The sequence below is a fragment of the Poecile atricapillus genome, chromosome Z, assembly GCF_030490865.1.
Source record: "Poecile atricapillus isolate bPoeAtr1 chromosome Z, bPoeAtr1.hap1, whole genome shotgun sequence".
In the NCBI taxonomy this organism is placed as follows: Eukaryota; Metazoa; Chordata; class Aves; order Passeriformes; family Paridae; genus Poecile; species Poecile atricapillus.
The window spans coordinates 26,865,282-26,883,615 of record NC_081289.1 but is presented as its reverse complement, the minus strand read 5'-3'; the positions used below and the strand labels follow the sequence as shown (position 1 = coordinate 26,883,615).

At 40.0% G+C, this 18,334-nt stretch overlaps 1 protein-coding gene across 12 annotated transcripts in view; it reads right to left on the bottom strand.

The window, feature by feature from the left end:
• Positions 1–208: 208 nt before the first annotated feature.
• TNRC6B (trinucleotide repeat containing adaptor 6B) overlaps positions 209–18,334 on the bottom strand; it is a 134,852-nt gene continuing 116,726 nt past the window's right edge. For all 12 annotated transcript variants that reach the window (XM_058864544.1, XM_058864535.1, XM_058864548.1 and 9 more), the window contains 4 exons: positions 16,541–16,765; positions 15,991–16,061; positions 13,983–14,122; positions 209–13,471 (listed from right to left, as the gene is read on the bottom strand). In XM_058864544.1, coding sequence (XP_058720527.1) covers positions 13,084–13,471; positions 13,983–14,122; positions 15,991–16,061; positions 16,541–16,765 — 824 coding nt within the window. In that variant the 3' untranslated portion in view covers positions 209–13,083. The remainder of the gene's footprint in view (positions 13,472–13,982; positions 14,123–15,990; positions 16,062–16,540; positions 16,766–18,334) is intronic.

Genomic DNA, 18,334 nt, shown 5'->3' with positions numbered 1-18,334 from the left:
ATACAATCATATCTTTCAAAAACAAAAAAAAAAACAAAAACAAAACCCCCAAACAAAAACAAACAAAAAACCGAAAAAACAAAAAACAACAAAAAAGCTGTTTAAAAGCCCAAAAAAAAACCTTCAGAAAACTTATATAAGTATTACACCATCTCTCAGTTTCAATGAAATGACGACGACTTAATTCCTTATTACTCTTAACTTGTCACACTCCAATAAAACATCACCCTTTTGTTTGTTTTTTTTCTTTTTTTTTTCCTTTTTTTTCTAAATCCAGCATGAGAAATACAGTACCTGCTATGGCAAAAATACACATAAAATGCAACATTTCAGCTTATTTGTACATTAGTAGAGTTTAAACATTTTATTGGTTTTTTTCTTTTTAAGTGAACCAGTGATCTTAAGTACCACTATACTAAAAGTAAAATAAAAATATAGAAAAGGAGGAAAAGGGGGCAGCCAGCCTTACAAGAGCACCTTCTAAAGTGCTGAGTTTCTGTGTCCATGGAAAACCCTTAGGAAGTTTAAACATTTCTGAGAGTATGGGATGGAAATTAAGATGAAATCTGGATATGCAAGACATTGTGTCATCTCCTCTACGTTCTCCCCATTTGTCCTGTAATTTTCTTTACTGCACACTATAGAAGGAGGGGAGAAACCAGAACTATGGTAAGAGTTTAGTAAAGTAAGCCATTTCAAGTATAAGAAAAAAAAATAAACACTTACAGGTAACTTGCAAATAGCATCAATATACACACAGCCACTATTTTTATTATTACAATGTCTGCTTCTGGGGGACAGTGTTTCAGGCAAGAGGACTTTAGCTGTACCTTCCTGTTACCTCTATTTATGTGCAAAGTAGAAAAGCTGCCTTTTCTAATCCAGCCATATTGGACATCAATGATTTTCTATTCAGCCACCTCATCCTTCCATTCCATAGGGAGAGAAGAAGGTGGCATTATTTTACCAAGAAGACTAGATGAAATGAATCTGTTTCTCCATTCCTCTTCCAGACACACCCTTCTCCCATTACTTGTTTGCAATGAAGAGAAACTTGCCAAACTCCCGATGCCCACCAGTAGCCAGTTTCCTGAACAGGTAGAAGGCATTTACCTTTGTAAACATAATCCCTTATGTTTGTGGAACTCAAAGCAGCATTTCACACCTCCAGCCGAGCAGTGGAGATGAAAATAGATCAGAACGCTTCCCTGTCACTGCTTTTCCTCCTCCCCTTTCCTCTTCCGCACCCAGGAAGATTACATTTGGTTATTTTTGTTAGAAGGTGGGGATTTTTTTGGTTCTTTGAGGAAAATATTTAGCAATTAGTTTAAAAGTAAACATGACAGAATTACCATCATCAGAGTTATACTGCTGTTTGTTCTGCTTTCTAGATGAGAAAGAAAAAGCACTGTGCATCAGATGTTCTGCAGGCTTTAGAGCAGCTGCAGCAGAAAGCCATGATACCTCTGTGTGTAAATCCCACAGGTGCACTAGCATCATTTCAGCTTCTTTCTCTGCAGAATCACTGCATGCACTTCACCTTGATTACTGGCAGAGATGGAGAGGGTGGCATAGGGCAACAGTGGAGAGAAGTTCCTAAGGCCACAGGGAGCAGTGCAGGACAGAGAGGACCAGGGAGTGTCAGACACAAAGGTTTCAGATACAGAAACCATGTTCTTGATATTTCAAACGCCAAATTCCAAGAGGCATGGGCTCATACGCACATCCCTGAGACGCACATCAAGAAAGAAACAGCGACCAAGTGATTGAGAGGGGAGAAAGTAGCAGAGGTTCCCTGACAGCTGTGGGATTTACCCAATGAAGACCTCATCCCCCACCACTCCCCCAGAGACATTCTGGGAGAGCTGTAAGGCATATACACAAGCAGCGTCTACTATCATACTCTCTGATCCTACGTTCTATTGGCAGGTGATGGCTTCTGTATATTGTGGACAAGAGACACTGCATTTGCAGTGTGACTGGTAACACACTGAAATTAACTCAGGGAAGGACATAGGAAGCTACTCTGCCCTTTATCCCTGGAGCAGCAGCATAAAGTGGCCAGGTTCCTTATTTTACAGTCCCCTCTCTGGAACTACACACCACCACCTCCCCTTCCTGATGGCAGGAAAAGATGTGTCTACTTGAAAGATGACATTACCAAAACTGCCATTTAACAGCAGGGAGAAGTACACAAACTTATTCTGATTTGGTGGCCTGGTGAAAGAAGCAGCAAGCTCAAAGTACTTCAATTTTGAAGTTTATCTAAAAGTACATGTGACCTGTAGCAACACTGGCATAACTATATCAAGAAGATGATGATAGAAACAGGCATGAAGACTGAAGAGTGTAAGTAACTGAATCTCTATTAACTTCTATCATTTAGGATCTGAGTGTTTGATGGCTTCAATAATTAAAAAAAAAAAAAAAGGGTTATCTCCCTCCACACAAGCAAATAATGTAAAAAGAACTAGTGATCTTGCTGTGAAAACCTCATAATACTTCTATCATGCTTTTTCCTTTAGAGCACTTGACAAACATTACTAGTTGATCCTCACAAAACCCCTGTGAGGTAGGTAAGTATTATTAACAACCCCACTTTACAAGTGAAAAAACAAAGGCAAAGTAGTTAAATGACTTGCCCAAGGCAAGGGAAGAGTAATGGCCAATGTTAAAATTCAGGAGTTTCAGGCTTCCCGACCTTTACTCAAAACCACTAGCTGAAGTATCTTTTTACAAAGGAGATAACAGATGGAAATAAAAGCCCATCAAGTTTAGAAGAAAAACTAAGATTTAGAAGGTTACATCAGAAGGGAAAATGTACCACGAGGTATTTTTGTGAATGAGTTTAAGCTTCTGATTTTTTTTTTTTTTTTTTTTTTAAAAGGCATTCTGACAGAGTGGAACCCTGATAAGATCACATCTGCAAGGCAGGCACAGATGCGAGAGTGATCATCAAGTCTATTACTTATTACAGTACTGTGAATGTCAACAAAAATAAAATTGCTGCATGAAAACACTGAATACAGGCAGGATAATCTCTCAGTTTATGATATTACACCTAAGATAATGCCAGTACCATGGTTCACCATGGACAAAGGAAAAAGTCAAGTCAAAAGGTCCCTATTATAATGATGGAGAGAGCAGTGAAATCTATTCTGAGGAGACTCTTCCTGGAAGCTCAGCAACCTTCCAGGAATGCACAGAATTCACAATGATTGCATTTTGGAGATGTGAGGAAGTAAATCCTTTTTAATGACCATTATGATACCACCTAATAATAAAAACAAGATAGTTCTTTTTAAAAAGAGAGGACCTGGTCTACATATCAGTCTACTTTCCCTAAAATTTCACATACTGTGAACATTAGTGCTAAGTCACTGGCAGCAACACCAGACGACAAAGCACCAGTAGCTGCTGATGCTGAAAAATCACAGTCCTCATAGTTGGGCTTTGATCAGCACTAGGAAGTACCATCTCCACCATCCTGCCCACAGCTGCTCTGTCACTGTATGAACAGTACCAGAAACAGCAGCAAAGAAAATGTTAGGGATAAGGAAATGTGGACATCAAGGACCAGCCATGTTCCAGTTCTCCTGGAAGAGCACAAGGACTGCTGAAATGGAAAATAAGTAGTAAATCCAAAACAACCAGTGCCTGTGGCAGTGGGTTTCCTGAGCTTAACAAGGGCCAGAGCACAGGAAATGGTAGATATTCCCCAGGTAGACCTGGTGTCCCATTTGCCCTTTTGGCCCTGGGTTAACACTGTGTGGCTGAATTCATAGCCCTGTGCAAGGCTGAGAGCTGATTTTGTTTTGCAGCCAACATTGCTTATTCAAATCTCTGCCCAGTTATCCATTGGCCAGCTTCTGACAAAAGAAAGGTTCTTATAAATTCCTTCTTAATTCAAAGTTATCACTTCCCCACTTCCCCAAATTATAATGGATATGCCATGGACACAGAAACTCCTGAACAGTTTAGCAAAGTATCTTTGTCCCCTACACCCCCTTTGCAGAATGCATAGTTTACAATTCACTTACAAAATAAAGAAGCAATGCTGACCACATATGGGACCTTTTTTTTTTTTTGAAAAAAGAACAAACAACCTCTTCTTAAGTTCAGTATCAAAATTCACATTTGCATAATAATACATTTCAAGGCCATTAGAGAGGAATGAGAGCGAAGCAAAGAAAGCTGCAGAGTCTCTCCTCTCTTTGTCTTCCTGAATAGAGCTGAGGGATCCCACCAGAGTTTCTTTTCAGGGTGGGAATTACAAAGCGCTACAACAACAGCTCTTGATCTTGTACACCTCATGTTTTGGGTGGGACGAAGAGGTGAATTATTAGGGAAAAAAAACAAATGGAAGGAGACACTGCAGATTCCCATGTTTAGCTACAAACAGCTTCGAAGAAACAAAAAATTACTTCAGATTTTTTTTCCTTTTAAACACTTCTACCTCACCATTTCAAAAACTTTTTTTTTCTTCTCGTGTAATACCCTGTTCATTTAAATGGCAACGTTAAGTGTGCTGGAAGTTGAAGGGTTGAAAAAAAATTCCTGTTTCGCTTATCAGGACATGGGCAGAGAGGGTAAAAGCGTGCCTGCACCCACTATTTAACAGAAGCTACAAAACATCATCTTCTCTACATGTATAAATTTGTCTCAAACATCACTGTATTTAATTTCTCCAGTGCTTACAAAAAACCACAGCCACACGCACTCACACTCATGCACACAAACATAAAGAGAAGCCACACAATACATATACAAACTCAACCTGCAATGGCAGACTAGCCTAAAATTATCAACAGCTTCTGTGCATCACATGACATCCCTTCGCACCCCCACCCCAATCTCTACCACATATGAATACGTATTGTGCAGTGTAGAGACCAGCCAATGATGCTGCTTGTCAAAAGGGACCAGTGGGCTGCAATCTCAATGTCTGACCTCTTGAAAGAATAAATTGACCATTGTCTCCCCTCCAGCCCCATCGGTCTCCTCAATTAGACAGTCACTATACTCACAAAGGCACATTCATAAATACCACATTTAACTTACTGCTTGTAAAAACATAGGAGGAAACGTTAAGCGCTTATACCCCAACCCATTCCTACTGACCCGGCAAGAAGTATCACAATAACGTATCACTTGGTGAGACCTTACTCCACCTTTAGAAGGTACATATTAAAGAAGTCTTCCAACACCTCTTTTAATTTTTTTTGCATAAATGAATGCTTTTTTGTTTGTTTTTGGCTTACATATTTTGGAATACAGCACACTCACTATAAAGCTCTGTTGTAAGGCTACCCCCTAAAGTAAGGCTGTTCTACCTTGGCTTGCATTTTCACTTCATTTTGCTTCTTCTCCACATGTCCCCAAAACAAAACAAAAAAACCCACACAGCGCCTTATATAGCAAGGGTAAGCCACATCTGGCAGGGAGAGGGAGGGGAAAGAAAGCACATAATATCATAACCATGTCACTATAATAGCTATTCTAACAAGCTGTGCAACCTGCTCAACAGTAAATGATTAAGAAAATGACCACTTATGGTTGGTTGCTTTTCATCTGAAAGAGGAGGAGCTTCCACTTTGTCTCAATTAATAAAAACAAACAAACAAAAAGAGAATGTTAGTTCTGCGAATGTAACAACATGCACCAATAGCCAAGAAGAGGCATTTAGTGCTGAAGGAAACATTTCTTGCCAAACACACAGCCTGCTCCTTGTATTGTGCACTCATGCAAAATTCTCCAGTCTCTTCCCTTCTGCCCACCACAGTCAAGGATGTTTGCTGCTAAAATACTTAAATACTTAACGCTGGCTCGCACAATACATTCTTCCCTTTTTTTGTTCTTTTTCTTTTTCCCTGGAGTACTCTGCATTACTTCACAGAAAGGCTGTCAGAGTCAAGTCAAAAAAACCCCTTTCTCACTACAAAGTTTACAGGAACCCTAACACTGCTGAATGTCACCAGTCCCAACTATCACACACACAGGGCAAAAATGGCTCTTTTGCAGAGGGCACTTGATTTGCTAGAAGCTTGCTAGGACTCTGGGAGACTTCTGGAGAAAAGCTTTCCTGCATAGCTCGATGAAAAGCAATGCGCAGGCAAACTGTGGATGCAAACAGATGTTGCCTGCTCAATGCTACAGATGAAACTGCATCTATTGCGGCCTGACAAGTTTTAAAAGTAGGCTCCAACCCATCAGGAGCTGTGGCGCTTCTTGTAGCACACATGAAACCTTAAATCACTTTTCATACAAGGATCAGAAGCTACAGTTACTACATCACAAAGTTTAAAGTCACGTAACACCACAAAATAGAGCGCTGTAATTTTAAACAGGACCCTGACTCAATTTTAACAGCAATGTAGACAGACCCTTAAGGTCTACTGTAGGCAAAGCTCTGCTTGGTGAGTCACTATAAAATGGACCTGTTTCCTATTATCTACTGCAAGGGAACTTTGGTAAAATTCAGCAACACTGGTATTTACAGTCATGGGACACTTATGCAAAACATTGTGAAGCACATGGACTAGCAAGACTGCTAAAAATCTCCAGTTTGGCTCCTGTCATTTAGTCCAACCAGCAGGTCTGCTACAGCCTAACTGTTGCTTTGTGGTTTAAGTTTGGATGTGAATTCAGGACAACTGGGAGTAGCAACTCTGTTTACATTGGGAAACTTCACATATTTCTCCCCATTACTGTTAACATCCTTCTGCCACAGGTGGAAGCCTAGTACTAGGGGTAAAGGGGAAGAAAGAGTTTGGGTTTTACATATCCGTATTTTGATCACAGTGGGAATGACCGATATGATCTAACAGTATCAGTTCCTAAAACTGCAAAACAGTGGCAAATGAACTACAGAACTGAAATGATATTGTGTGCAAAATAATTTAGACAAACCAACAGATTCTGTGTATGTTGCTTCAGATTCAGGACCAAAGTTGCACTTCAACAGCATTTGTTTATTGGGGTTTTCCCTCAAAATTAATTTCAACATAGTTGTCCTGGTATTACTTTCCTGCCCACAAAGCATGCATGCATATTTACAATTAAGAAAGCTGCTTCTCTTACGGGAACTTTACATCTTTCGAAAAAAACCCCTACCTTCTACTCAATCAGGACTATTACCCTGAGATGTTAACCAGTCTCTACAAAAACTGCGTTTCAATCCACTCGAGAACCTGGATACTAAGGTCACATGATTTACAGTGAAGGCGATATATGCAACACACACTGGAAACAGGTCCTCCTCTGCTACATTAACCCTGATCCAGCTCATTTTCTTGACCAGGCTTGGTCAAATTTGGGTAGCTCAGATACATAAACACCGCTCCTCTTAAAGTCAATAGGAAAACAATATGCACAAACAAAATCAGAAACCTAAGAGATAAGCATAGTAAAGAATGAAGCAAAAAAACCCAACCTAACCAAAATTTCCCCCTAAAAAACTACAGTACTATTTGGATACACTATTAGGACACAGTGGAAGATGTGGCAGCATTTTTAGGAAGAAAAATAGGGCAAAAGTTCTAAGGAATAAATGCTCAGAAATTTCACGGTAAAAAAAGAAAAGGAGGACAACTTAATACAAATGTTTGTTATGTAATTTTTGAGGTGGTTATCCCACCCAGTTTTTTTTGAAAACAGCCTGTTTATATTGCAGAGGTAAAAACATACTTGGCTTAACATTCTTACTCATTACAAAAGCCACTTAATGTGAAGGACGATAAAAAAAAAAAGTAATAAAAACCTGACACCTTGTGATTGTAAAAAAAACCCAAACCAATAAAACCCCACTCTCAAGACTGCTAGGCAAGTGTCCAGGTAGAAACATAAAAACACTGGGAAAAGATGGCAAGTATTCCAAAGTAAATGTCAGAAGTCTAAACACAGGTTTCTGAGCTATACAACACTTTGTTTTGCTTGCTAGACTCTGCTGTCACTGCTAAGACAAAATCCTCAAATGGAGCAAAGAATTAGCAGACAGATTAAAAACTCTCAGCTTGATAGACACTGCAAGGTAAGGTGAGCAAAGTGGCTGGATTTTTATCTGGAAAGAGATGCCCTTAGCCTATTCCAAACTGTGCTTTCTCCAGCCTCTTCTCCCTACCTTGCCAACAAGACGCTGCCAATGACCCCTTCCCAGGAACAGTTGTGAAAAAGGCCAGAAATCTCCTAACATCAATTCCTGCTGACTTTTCACTGTTAGGAGCTCAAATGGTAGCAGAATTTTTACAACATTAAGCAACGGGTGTCCCCAGTAGTTGAGTCTGGTTAGCACAATTCTCAGACACTACTTGAAATGGTTGGGAGTGCCATGACTAAGCCATACAGATCAGTCAACTGTAGCTGGAAAACAGATTAATGTTACTTTGACAATGCAGGGAAACTGTCCCTGAGGAGACAGTCACTAACACTTACAGGATGCACATTCAGGAAACAAGGAGCAGATTGTTGTACTACAACAGGTTTGGACCCAGCAGACTGCTGAAACTTAAGACTGTCAACCCTTCAGTAGTCAGTCACAATCCACTTCCAAAGTGAATGTCAAGTCTGTCAGCTTTTTTGACCAAATGCTATGGTTTTCTCTCTTTTAGGACACTGCTAATTTGATAAAACACAGCTTCTGGCAAAGCACTCAAATTCTATCATTAAAAAAAAAACTAATAAAATAAAATCCTAAACTTTCTAAGTAAACCCTCCTTCTACTGGCCCACGACAGGATTTTTAAAGCACATTATTGTTACTACTGATGCATTATTTTCAATAGACTTACATGCACACGCAGCACAACATGAAAACACTGGGCTATGAGAAAGACAGAATTTGGCATCTGATTTCTTTTATTAATAATAATAATAATAACTTAACTACTATTAAGTAACTCATTGCACAACTTGCTCACACGGCATGCTCTTCCCTTAAGAATGGGCACATCTATTTCCATGAAGTGGCTACACTGCCTCACTTTGCCTCGTCTTCCCTCCCCTCCCCTACTGTAGGGCATGTGGGTGCATGTAACAAGGCACTAGCGTGGTTTTTGTGGTTTGAGCCGAGCTGTTTCAGGCAGAGTAAGCCCCTGACCCCTAGAGCTGGGAGGCAGAAGCTGACCATCCCAACACCGAACTTTTAAGTTCAAGACTCTAAGCCCTGACAGCCAGCAGCAACAGGGTGAACAGAGGAGTTTAACAGCTATTTCCCTCATATAGAATGAAACAGAAAGATTGGGAGGTGGGGTGGATGAAGAAAAGCAAGCAGTGAATCTCCAAGTGGGAATTAAACTCACCAAGTAGCTGAAAACAGGACAGTTGACTTCCAATGTACATTTGTGTGGAGTTTTTCTATATTATTTTTTTTCTGTACTGAAAAAGGCAGGCTAATAAAACTACTTCATTACTGAGTATTCTGCCAGCACTGTTTTTTTTAGCACTGCTCAGAAGTGGTTCAAAGAAGCACCATCGTGTATTTCCTGCTAGTCATCCTAACCAAGGATTCTTTCAGTTAAACTCTACTGCACTTTAATAAGATTTATACTTTCACTCTGCTATTAAAAAGGTGCTTGGAAGGATATTTTTGTTTTAGTTTCAATCAAGAGGGAATAGTAGGTTTCCATTCACACACTTCTCTTCTCCATGCAACTGCACGCGTCTGCATGAGTAACAAAGCACAATAAACAATAACCCTTCTCCCACAAATTGTTTAGGATTGCAATGAATTCCTGTTGCTGATATTGAGAAGTTTTCTTAATGTATCTTAATTTAGAAAGTCTTTAAAATTCTTGATCCCTCGCTTGACAGTAACATTTGGAGGTTTTTTATTTTTTGCTTTTTCTTTTTCTTTTTTTTTTTTAGCATTTTTATTTTAAAGTAAAAACTTTCAAACATTTTGAAGATCCAGGAACTTGTAAAAGTTTATCAACAAGAAACAGCCATCAATCTAGGATAAGGTTAAATAAACCATCTTCAAAAAACTGGCTTCCTACCCTAGAATTCCTGAGAATGCTTGCAAATTTAAAGCAGGAAAATAAAATGTTAAAATAAAAACAAAAACACTGTTAAATGCTCCCAGAGTTAGTCTTCATCTAAAATATATATATGCACTTTTTGGTCTTTTTTTTTTTTTTTTTTTTTTTAATGTTTTAATTTTTTCCCTTTAAGCTTACAATGGAAGAACAATTTAGCTTTTCTTTTTAAATATTTCAAATCCCTCATTATGTCTTGTAAACAAGAGGGGCTCTAGCACCCGGCTTTCACCGTAGTATCGCAATGAACTCATCTAGCCCAAAGTGCAGGTAAAGGGACCTTAGGGCAGGTTGGGAGAGAGAAGTGAGGGTGGAACACAGCAATGAACCAGCATGTATAGCAAATCATGTGACACAACAGATACTGGCTTGCTCAGGCCAAAGGTGCTTCACTAGGAAGTACTGCTGGCACAGGACTTTTAAGAACCTGCTCTGCATGTCCGAGTGCACTTGGTCTTTGAGCAGAAACAAAGCTGTACAGATGCCTGCACACGAGGGGCACTAGCCAGCTAGCAGGAGCTGAAAGAGAGCATTTTGTTTCTTTGTGCATGGTGGGATAGATGGAGGAGACATGATAGGAAAGTATTTTCCAAAGGGGCCAGAGTATGCTGCACACTCCAGTTTACTAAACAAATACAAACCTACTCATACTTTTTTACCACGTAATGCTTTGCATACAAATCTACAGGCATGTGTATATGCAGCATTTCCCTCAGTCAGTCTTCCTTGTGACACTGGGTTTACATAAAAAGGGCGAATTAAATAAAACAGCCATGTAATTCCCTAGCCCTTCCCTCCCACCCCCAGCACACAGGCATACACACACACACACATACACACTTGCACCAACTTCCCCCCTCCATGACTTGCATCTGTTTTTGCTTCTGCCCACCAAACCCATGAGTTAAATGCATTACACATGGTCATATCCTTCAATGAAAGCGCTGAAGAAACAGACTCCCCTATCTGTCCCCCTCCGCCAGGTGATAAAGCACTGCTCCCTCTGAGGGCTGGAATGGACAGGTATGTGCTGGTACAGAAGGTCGGCACTTCATTAGACCGTGTAACAGCCGGACAATGCCGCACGGAAGTCCTAGCACTTACGGAAAAAGTACCGGCTTCTCTCTTCCCTCTTCCCCCGGCCCCACCTCCACAAAAGACTTCCTGCTTTGTGTCAAGGGATGTTCCTTCAAGTCTGCTACAACTCTTTTCAACAGGTCTTAGAAGTTTTGTTCCCAGCGTACACATGCACGCACACACTGGCTATCACTGTGGATTATAGGTCACCCCTATCCTGCCCAGAGTACTACTACACTGATGCTAAAAAAACCCAAACCTTTCCTTAAATACAGAAATTAAAAAGCAACAGTACAGGAAAAAAGTAAAAACAAAAAGGTGCAATACTTCTTTAAAAAAAAAAAGTCTTTGCTAGTTATATACCTCCCTAAGCAAAACCACGTACACAGGAAAAAACACAACACAGAGAAACAAAAGGAAACCTTTGAAGTACACACTGGTTTAAGAACATTCGTAAGTAAACGTTTCTGTCAGTGATGGTCTGGCGCTGTAATGGCACCAAGGCCTGGCACAGGTAACGCTCACCATGAAGGACGCAGGAAGGAGTTAGCTGCATGTGCTTTCAGGAGATGAGGCAGGCTGGCCAGCACTTTGCTGACACCATTTAGTTTTTTGTCAGTTTTAATAGAAGCAGTAAATCAACTAAAAGGCTAATTTAGTTGGGCTGGATTTTCAGGCTTTGGATGGATTCCTCTAGAATGAGCACAGGTGCTTATTTAGGTTTGGGGGGGAAAAGAAACCTATTTTTAAAGGTATCGAAGCTTGCAAGAGACTGGAAAAGAACATTTGTCTAGCTGCACAAAAAATGGCAATGTCTTCTTTAATCCTCTTTTCCCCTGTTGGAAGAAATGAATGGCTTGCATTATATAACAAACACTCTAGGGTTCATTCAGTACAAAAACCCCACAAGCAGACATAAATAAAGAGACTGTTACTCAAAAGACAACATTGTCTCCCCTCTCCCATAATCCTTTGGATATGGCAGTGTTCTGCTCTACCACAGGGTTAGAACAAGGGCTAGGAAGCAACTATCCACTCTATGATCTGCAGATTTGAGATAGCACCCTGCTAAAATGAATTTAAAAAAACCTACTGAGAGATTTTAATCCAGCCCAACTGGATTCTGCTTCAGCCACAGGGACTCCACCATGCCTGTCTTGCTTTCAGAATCAAGACATGCAGATGGCCAGCCAGCCCGTAGACCATCAGCAATGCAGCGTTTCAAGATTATATATATAGAGAAAAAAATGCACACACACAAACATGTGCACACGCACTCACACAGAAACAAGCACACGTGGGCAGTTACATGTGCCAGAACACACTGGTACTTATCAACCAGCCAATCACAAAGTGTTGGTTTTTTTGTTTTGTTTGTTTTTTCTGTTTTGTTTTTTTTTGTGGGTTTTTAATTTTTTAATTTTTTTTCTAGGTTTTTTGTTTTGTTTTGTTTTTAAAGTGAGGCTCCGTCAAGTCTTCCCCTCCCTCCCCTTATTCTTTTGAACCCCTCCCCAACCCCAGCCCAACATGGTAGACCTAAGGACGGAAACACACCCAGTGCAAACAAAGTTAAAAAGCTATTTTTTCAGTATATATGTTTCTTAGCAACAACTTCCGTATAACATGAAAAAGTGAAAAACTAGAAACTAATTTTTTTAATTTTTTCTGCTTAAATTTAAATGGTATGTGTACTTGCTTCACATTGTCTTTCTAAGTTGGCGTTCACGATTCAAGTATTTCAAGAGTGATATGTTCTCTTTTTGGATTCATATTCCAAACGAAAAAACTGAAGTTATATAAGGGAGGCAACTATGTGCTCAGACAGTCTGTCAATGACCCACCTTTTTTTTCTTTCTCCGTTTTCTTTTTTCCTTTTATAAATGTATTTATTGCAAGTTGAAAAAAACGAAAAAGGTCAAGTTAGTGCTGCTGCTGTTCCAAAAAAGGTCACGAGGTCAGAGTTGAAAGTTCTAAGTTCAGATTGAATCCGACCCTCCTCCCAGAAGGTCTCCAGGTAGTAAGGGAGCAGGGCTGCCCATTCTGTGTGGATCCTCTACGCTTGGGACCCCCCACAAGCTTGAAGAATAGTTTGGGGGCCCCCACAATGAAGCGCCAGTGAGATCACCCCCACTGCTGCCGCCGCCACCACTGCTCCACTGCCCAAGCCCTGTTGACCCACCAAAGAGATTCAAAGCAGGTCCAACTGGATCTGTCTGGTTCTGTCCTGTCTCCAGGGATTGCCAGCCTGCTGCGGGTGCACTCGGGGTTGCTGTAGGTGTAGGGGGCTGAGCTTGTGCCAAAAAGCGACTAACCTCTTCATCTGTGGCAAACTCAGCCAGGATGGTAGTGTTTCCCAACACACACCTAACAGGCCAAGGTACACATAAGAAAAAAAAGTAGTTAGAGCCAAGAGGTAAGGGTAAGGGATTCAGAAAGCACAGGAACAACACTAATAGGTGCCCAAACCAAAAGAGGTATCGGCTACATCGCTGCAATGGAGTGGACATGGAAAATGTCAGCAGTTTTTGACAGTGAAACTCATTCAAAACACAAGAACTTTCATTTAATATGGGGAAAAAAACAAACCAAAACAAACCACCCCAAACCCCTTGTTCCAATGTTCAATTATGCCTGAACAAAATCTTTTGAATTTAAACTAAGACCCTGAATGTTAACACCAAGAGTGATAAAACTGACTATACCATGTAGGTAAATACACATATGCCACTTTACAAACAAAACAGATGAAGAACAGTTAAAAGACTTTGGAATTCAGGAGATTAGTGTAACTCAAAAGTTTTCACTGAGTTTAGTGGCTTACACCATCAATCCCACACCCCAATTTTTGAGATTGTTGTCTCAAAAACTTGCTTACATGTGCAGTGCAGTCTGGGCCTTGGCCGCCTCCTGTTTGGTGTTATATCGGATGAGGGCGGTGCCCTGGGTCAGGTTCAGATGGAATGTCAGCAGTGGGCCATGCTGCATGCAGATCGTCCTCAAGGTTGACCCGTCAATCTGAGGAAGAACAGCCAGGATGAAACAGATGTTTGTAATTCTTTCTCCAAACATCAATCCTGACTTCATCAGCAATTGAAAGATATTTTGCTCTCAGAAAGAATAACAGATGGAAGAAGTAGGAAGTAAGCAAAGGTGACAGAAGTTGATTTTCAAACAGGAACTGGCATGCCTTGACTTTTCACAATTACATGGTGATTGCTTTAGTATGGAATAATCTAAATTATCTTTCCTGTTCACTTACAGCTTGAGTTCACTTTTCCCTCTCTGAGTTTCTGACATGGTCTCTATCACATTGACAGCTTTTCCAGTTATTATATACAACTTGTACTTCTCATTGTCCCCAGTCATCAGAATTTGTAACACAGGAACCAGAATGTCTTAGTCTCCAGCTCTTCGATTTCAGCAGAATTTAGATAAACTAGTATTTAAAAGGTTTTTGCAAATCGGGAAATATCTCTACAATGAAATTTTTTTAAATTTATTTTGGTGCTTCTTTGTTTCTGTAGTTTATGAAACAGTCACAGGAAGTCAGTGACTTTGCTGCCAAACCCACCAATGTCCATTCCGTCTGAACTAATGCTTTCTCAGCAGTTGTTGCCTACATTCCTTCTGCAGGAGTAACAGCTTGTTACTTACCTCCAGTAACAGCTGTTCTCCCAGGTGCTCTGTACAGACAGATTCCATTCCTTGTGTGCAACAGCAACATGGACATATGAATGGGATCCGTATGTGCAAATACTTAAGGAAGTGCTACTTTCTTCCTTCTTTCCCCCCATTTTATAATACAGCTTCAAATGAGGGAAAAGGAAGTTGCGTGGGGGTACAAATATGGCCAAAGTTAAAACAGAGAACCTTGAAATGAACATATTGTTCCATCCAAGCCTAACCATTCTATGAATGGTTATGAAGTCTATGAATCGATCTGAACCTTTATATTTCTCTAGTGTACTGATGCACAATAGAGAGAGAAGGCATAATGAGACACTTATGATCGTTTTCTCTTTCCTACTCACTTAAATGCCTCCAAAATACATTCTTCTTCCATTAAATAATTCCTAAAGCAGCATTAAAATATTTTACACAGGCCAGGCTGTGTAAAAAACTGTGCTTTTTCCTCACACCACTTCTTTCTCGACATCAAGGTAAACAGTCTTGTCTTAAAAAAGGAGCATGGTTCATCATTTGGGTAATCTGACGGAGACCTCAGCTTTTCCTTTCACCTTTCACCATCAACCTTTTTTTGTAGACTGCAGAAGCACAGTGAATTATCCTGCTGAACAGGGGACTCTCTGTCTAGACCTCAGGGTGCTGCTGATAATCATATAGGCTTTTCCTAGTCCTTGAATACAGGACTAACTGGGAATGCTGAAACCAGAATCTCCATGGAATTAATTCTGAATGGCAGCAAGCTTTGAGAATACTTGCAGAAATAACCTAACTTGACTGGTTTTGGCAGAAGTGCTGGAAAAATTCTGTGGTTTCACTATGGAAACACTAAAGTGAAAACTGGCAGTTACATCAAATTTCTTACTGACAACATCCCAAAGAACAGCTATAAACCATTCCACATTATAATAATGAAATTTATCCTCACTTCTAAGAAAAATCTTTCTGTTCAATTATTTTTTGTAACTCTCAAGTAAAGGAATGTTTTAACAGTCACATAGCAAAACCTGAACATCATAAAATTAGCTGAAGAGATTACAATAGAAAAACCAGTCAGACTGAAGCTCAGTTTACTAGAAATATGTTACATATGCTGACAAATCTGATTTTGTCAGATTTTATTTAAAAAGAAACAACTTTTTGAACTCACAAATCCTTGCTAAAGCAAATAAGTTCCCAGAAACAACCACAGAAAATACCTGTGGAGTGAGATTGTGAAGAACCAGCCAGTAGCTAGGACGAACTGAGCCACCATCACTCCAAGTAGATGCTGCAAATTATAAGACAGAGCAATCAAAACAGTTTTGATACAAAGAAAAACCATCTTTCTTTACAGTTAGGTCTTTCAGAAAAAATCAGCATTACCCCCCCTTGTAAAACACGAAAGTATAATCTTCAATCCTGAAAACAAAACCACACCTTTCCTCATAGTTCACATCAAGATCCCTTTCACTGGAGTTTATCTTTGAGGAGTTTCCCACACACAGCAAACATCTAATCTTGAAAAGCCCTATGTAGCAGGTACTCTCTTCAGGCAGCTCTCAGCTCTTCTTCAATCATTCCCTGCAGCAGGACTTGGGATTCCACCCCCACCCACCACAATTACTGACAGCAAATTTCCATTTCAAGAAGGAACTCTCTTTTTTCCTATTACCACACCACTGCAACTTTCTTTCCTCCAAACCACTGTGCTGTAAAGCATACACTGCTCAGGTCTGATCAGTGGTGCTACCAGTTGGTTGTTCTCACCAGAGCCAAGCCTTGAGTCCTGTGCCCCCCAGCCCCTGACCGATCGGGGTGCTGTGCTGTTCCATGGAGATGATGGTTTGGGGTTGGTCAGGCCAGGAGGTGGGCGGGGCAGCCCTGTAGTGTTCCTTGAGGAAATATGGTTTTTCCACATCTTGTTGGAGAGATGAGTGGGATTGTGTCCTATGGGATCTGGGGACCATGTTGATTTGTAATCACTGAATTTTGCTAGAAGATTAAAGAAATTGTATGTATTAGAGAAACTTGTCAGATTAAGTATCTGCCCTATCACAGTAAGCCTTTTGACTGCATTTATATTGGAGACAAGCATGAAACACAGAACCATACAATAGTTAATTTATCATACCAAAAAATTCCCATACTACATGGAATTTATATATGCTGACCAAAAAAAAGAGTAATATATCATTTATGATCGTGTAGCAGATTACAGTATGTTACATCATTAATGAGATCAACAGTAATTTTTATTTCATCTGAGGACCCGAGAATTTCTTAAAAGTTTGGGCACTACTGACCTTTAATGAAACTGAACCTTCTTCAAGTAAAAAAAACCTTCAGAGAACTGAAAGGAATATTTACCATTCTTGGTCTATTAAGCTAATGTTGCCTTGTCCTCCCTACAAAATCAAAGCTTTCTTGTGAATCACAAACCTCACACAATGTTGACAAAGCAGTACCACATAAAAAGGGCTGCTTAGCTGTGTGACAGACAGCTGGATTAAAAACAATCTTGATAGTGCATTTTTTTCCTAGAAAGTATTACTAATAGGGAGGCGTCTATTAGAAGACCTACAGTGGATATCCTTAACACATTTCAAGAACTCTTTATAAAGAAATGCAATAAAACAGGAAAAAAAGCGCTCCCCAAACCACCACTGTTTGTCATGAATATTTGTGAGCTCTGCCTAAACCAGTTCTTAAAAAAAGGCAGACTGCAAATTCTCCCACAACTTCTGACACCAAGAGAGATTTCAAAAGTCAAAATTCCTTCAAAATTCCTCCTTGTTCTGCACTGAGAACCAGCAAACACAGACATGGCAATCTGGGGGAAAAGGCTGTGTCAGACATTATCTTAATCATAACTCTCATGTACATCTGTGCAAATATGTGCATTTAACTTTAGTCACCAGCAGACCATGTAATTTGAAACAAAGTGAAAAGCCACATATATATGATATGCTAGGGCACCATAAAGTAACACATCTGGAAACCAAGGCCATAAAGCTTTCAGCATGTATAAGCATGCTTCAGTTTACAGCTGGATCTCTGTACTTCCATAACACAGGAACGGTCAGCAATCAGGTCTCAAGCACTAGCCTTTGAAAGTGGGTGAAAGTGCTTAAAAACCTGCTTTCGCTAGACTCTGCTTCACAGATAGATAAATTCTAAATTTTCAATTCAGATGGCTTTCTGACTGTAAAACACTCATGCCTAGCAGGCAAACAGGAACTGGTATGTGGCAGTGGTCTAATTTCCTCAATTTGACTACAACTTCAATATTTTTTTATTGCTTCAGTCTTTCTTATGGGGCAGACAAAAATTAAGCAAAGGTAAGAAGTTGCTACATGCCACTCTGTTCCTCAGGCTGTAACAGAGGAACCCTCTATGTCACTAGAATGCTGCATACACTGCTTCAAACCAAAGTCAGCTCACAAACTGGCAGCAGGAACTCACTTTTTCTTAAGGACAAAAAAGCATTTTCAACACATTTGGTGAAGACGCTGAGGTAATGCCTGAACACTGCTTTTATTCAGTATGATGAAAAAACCTAAA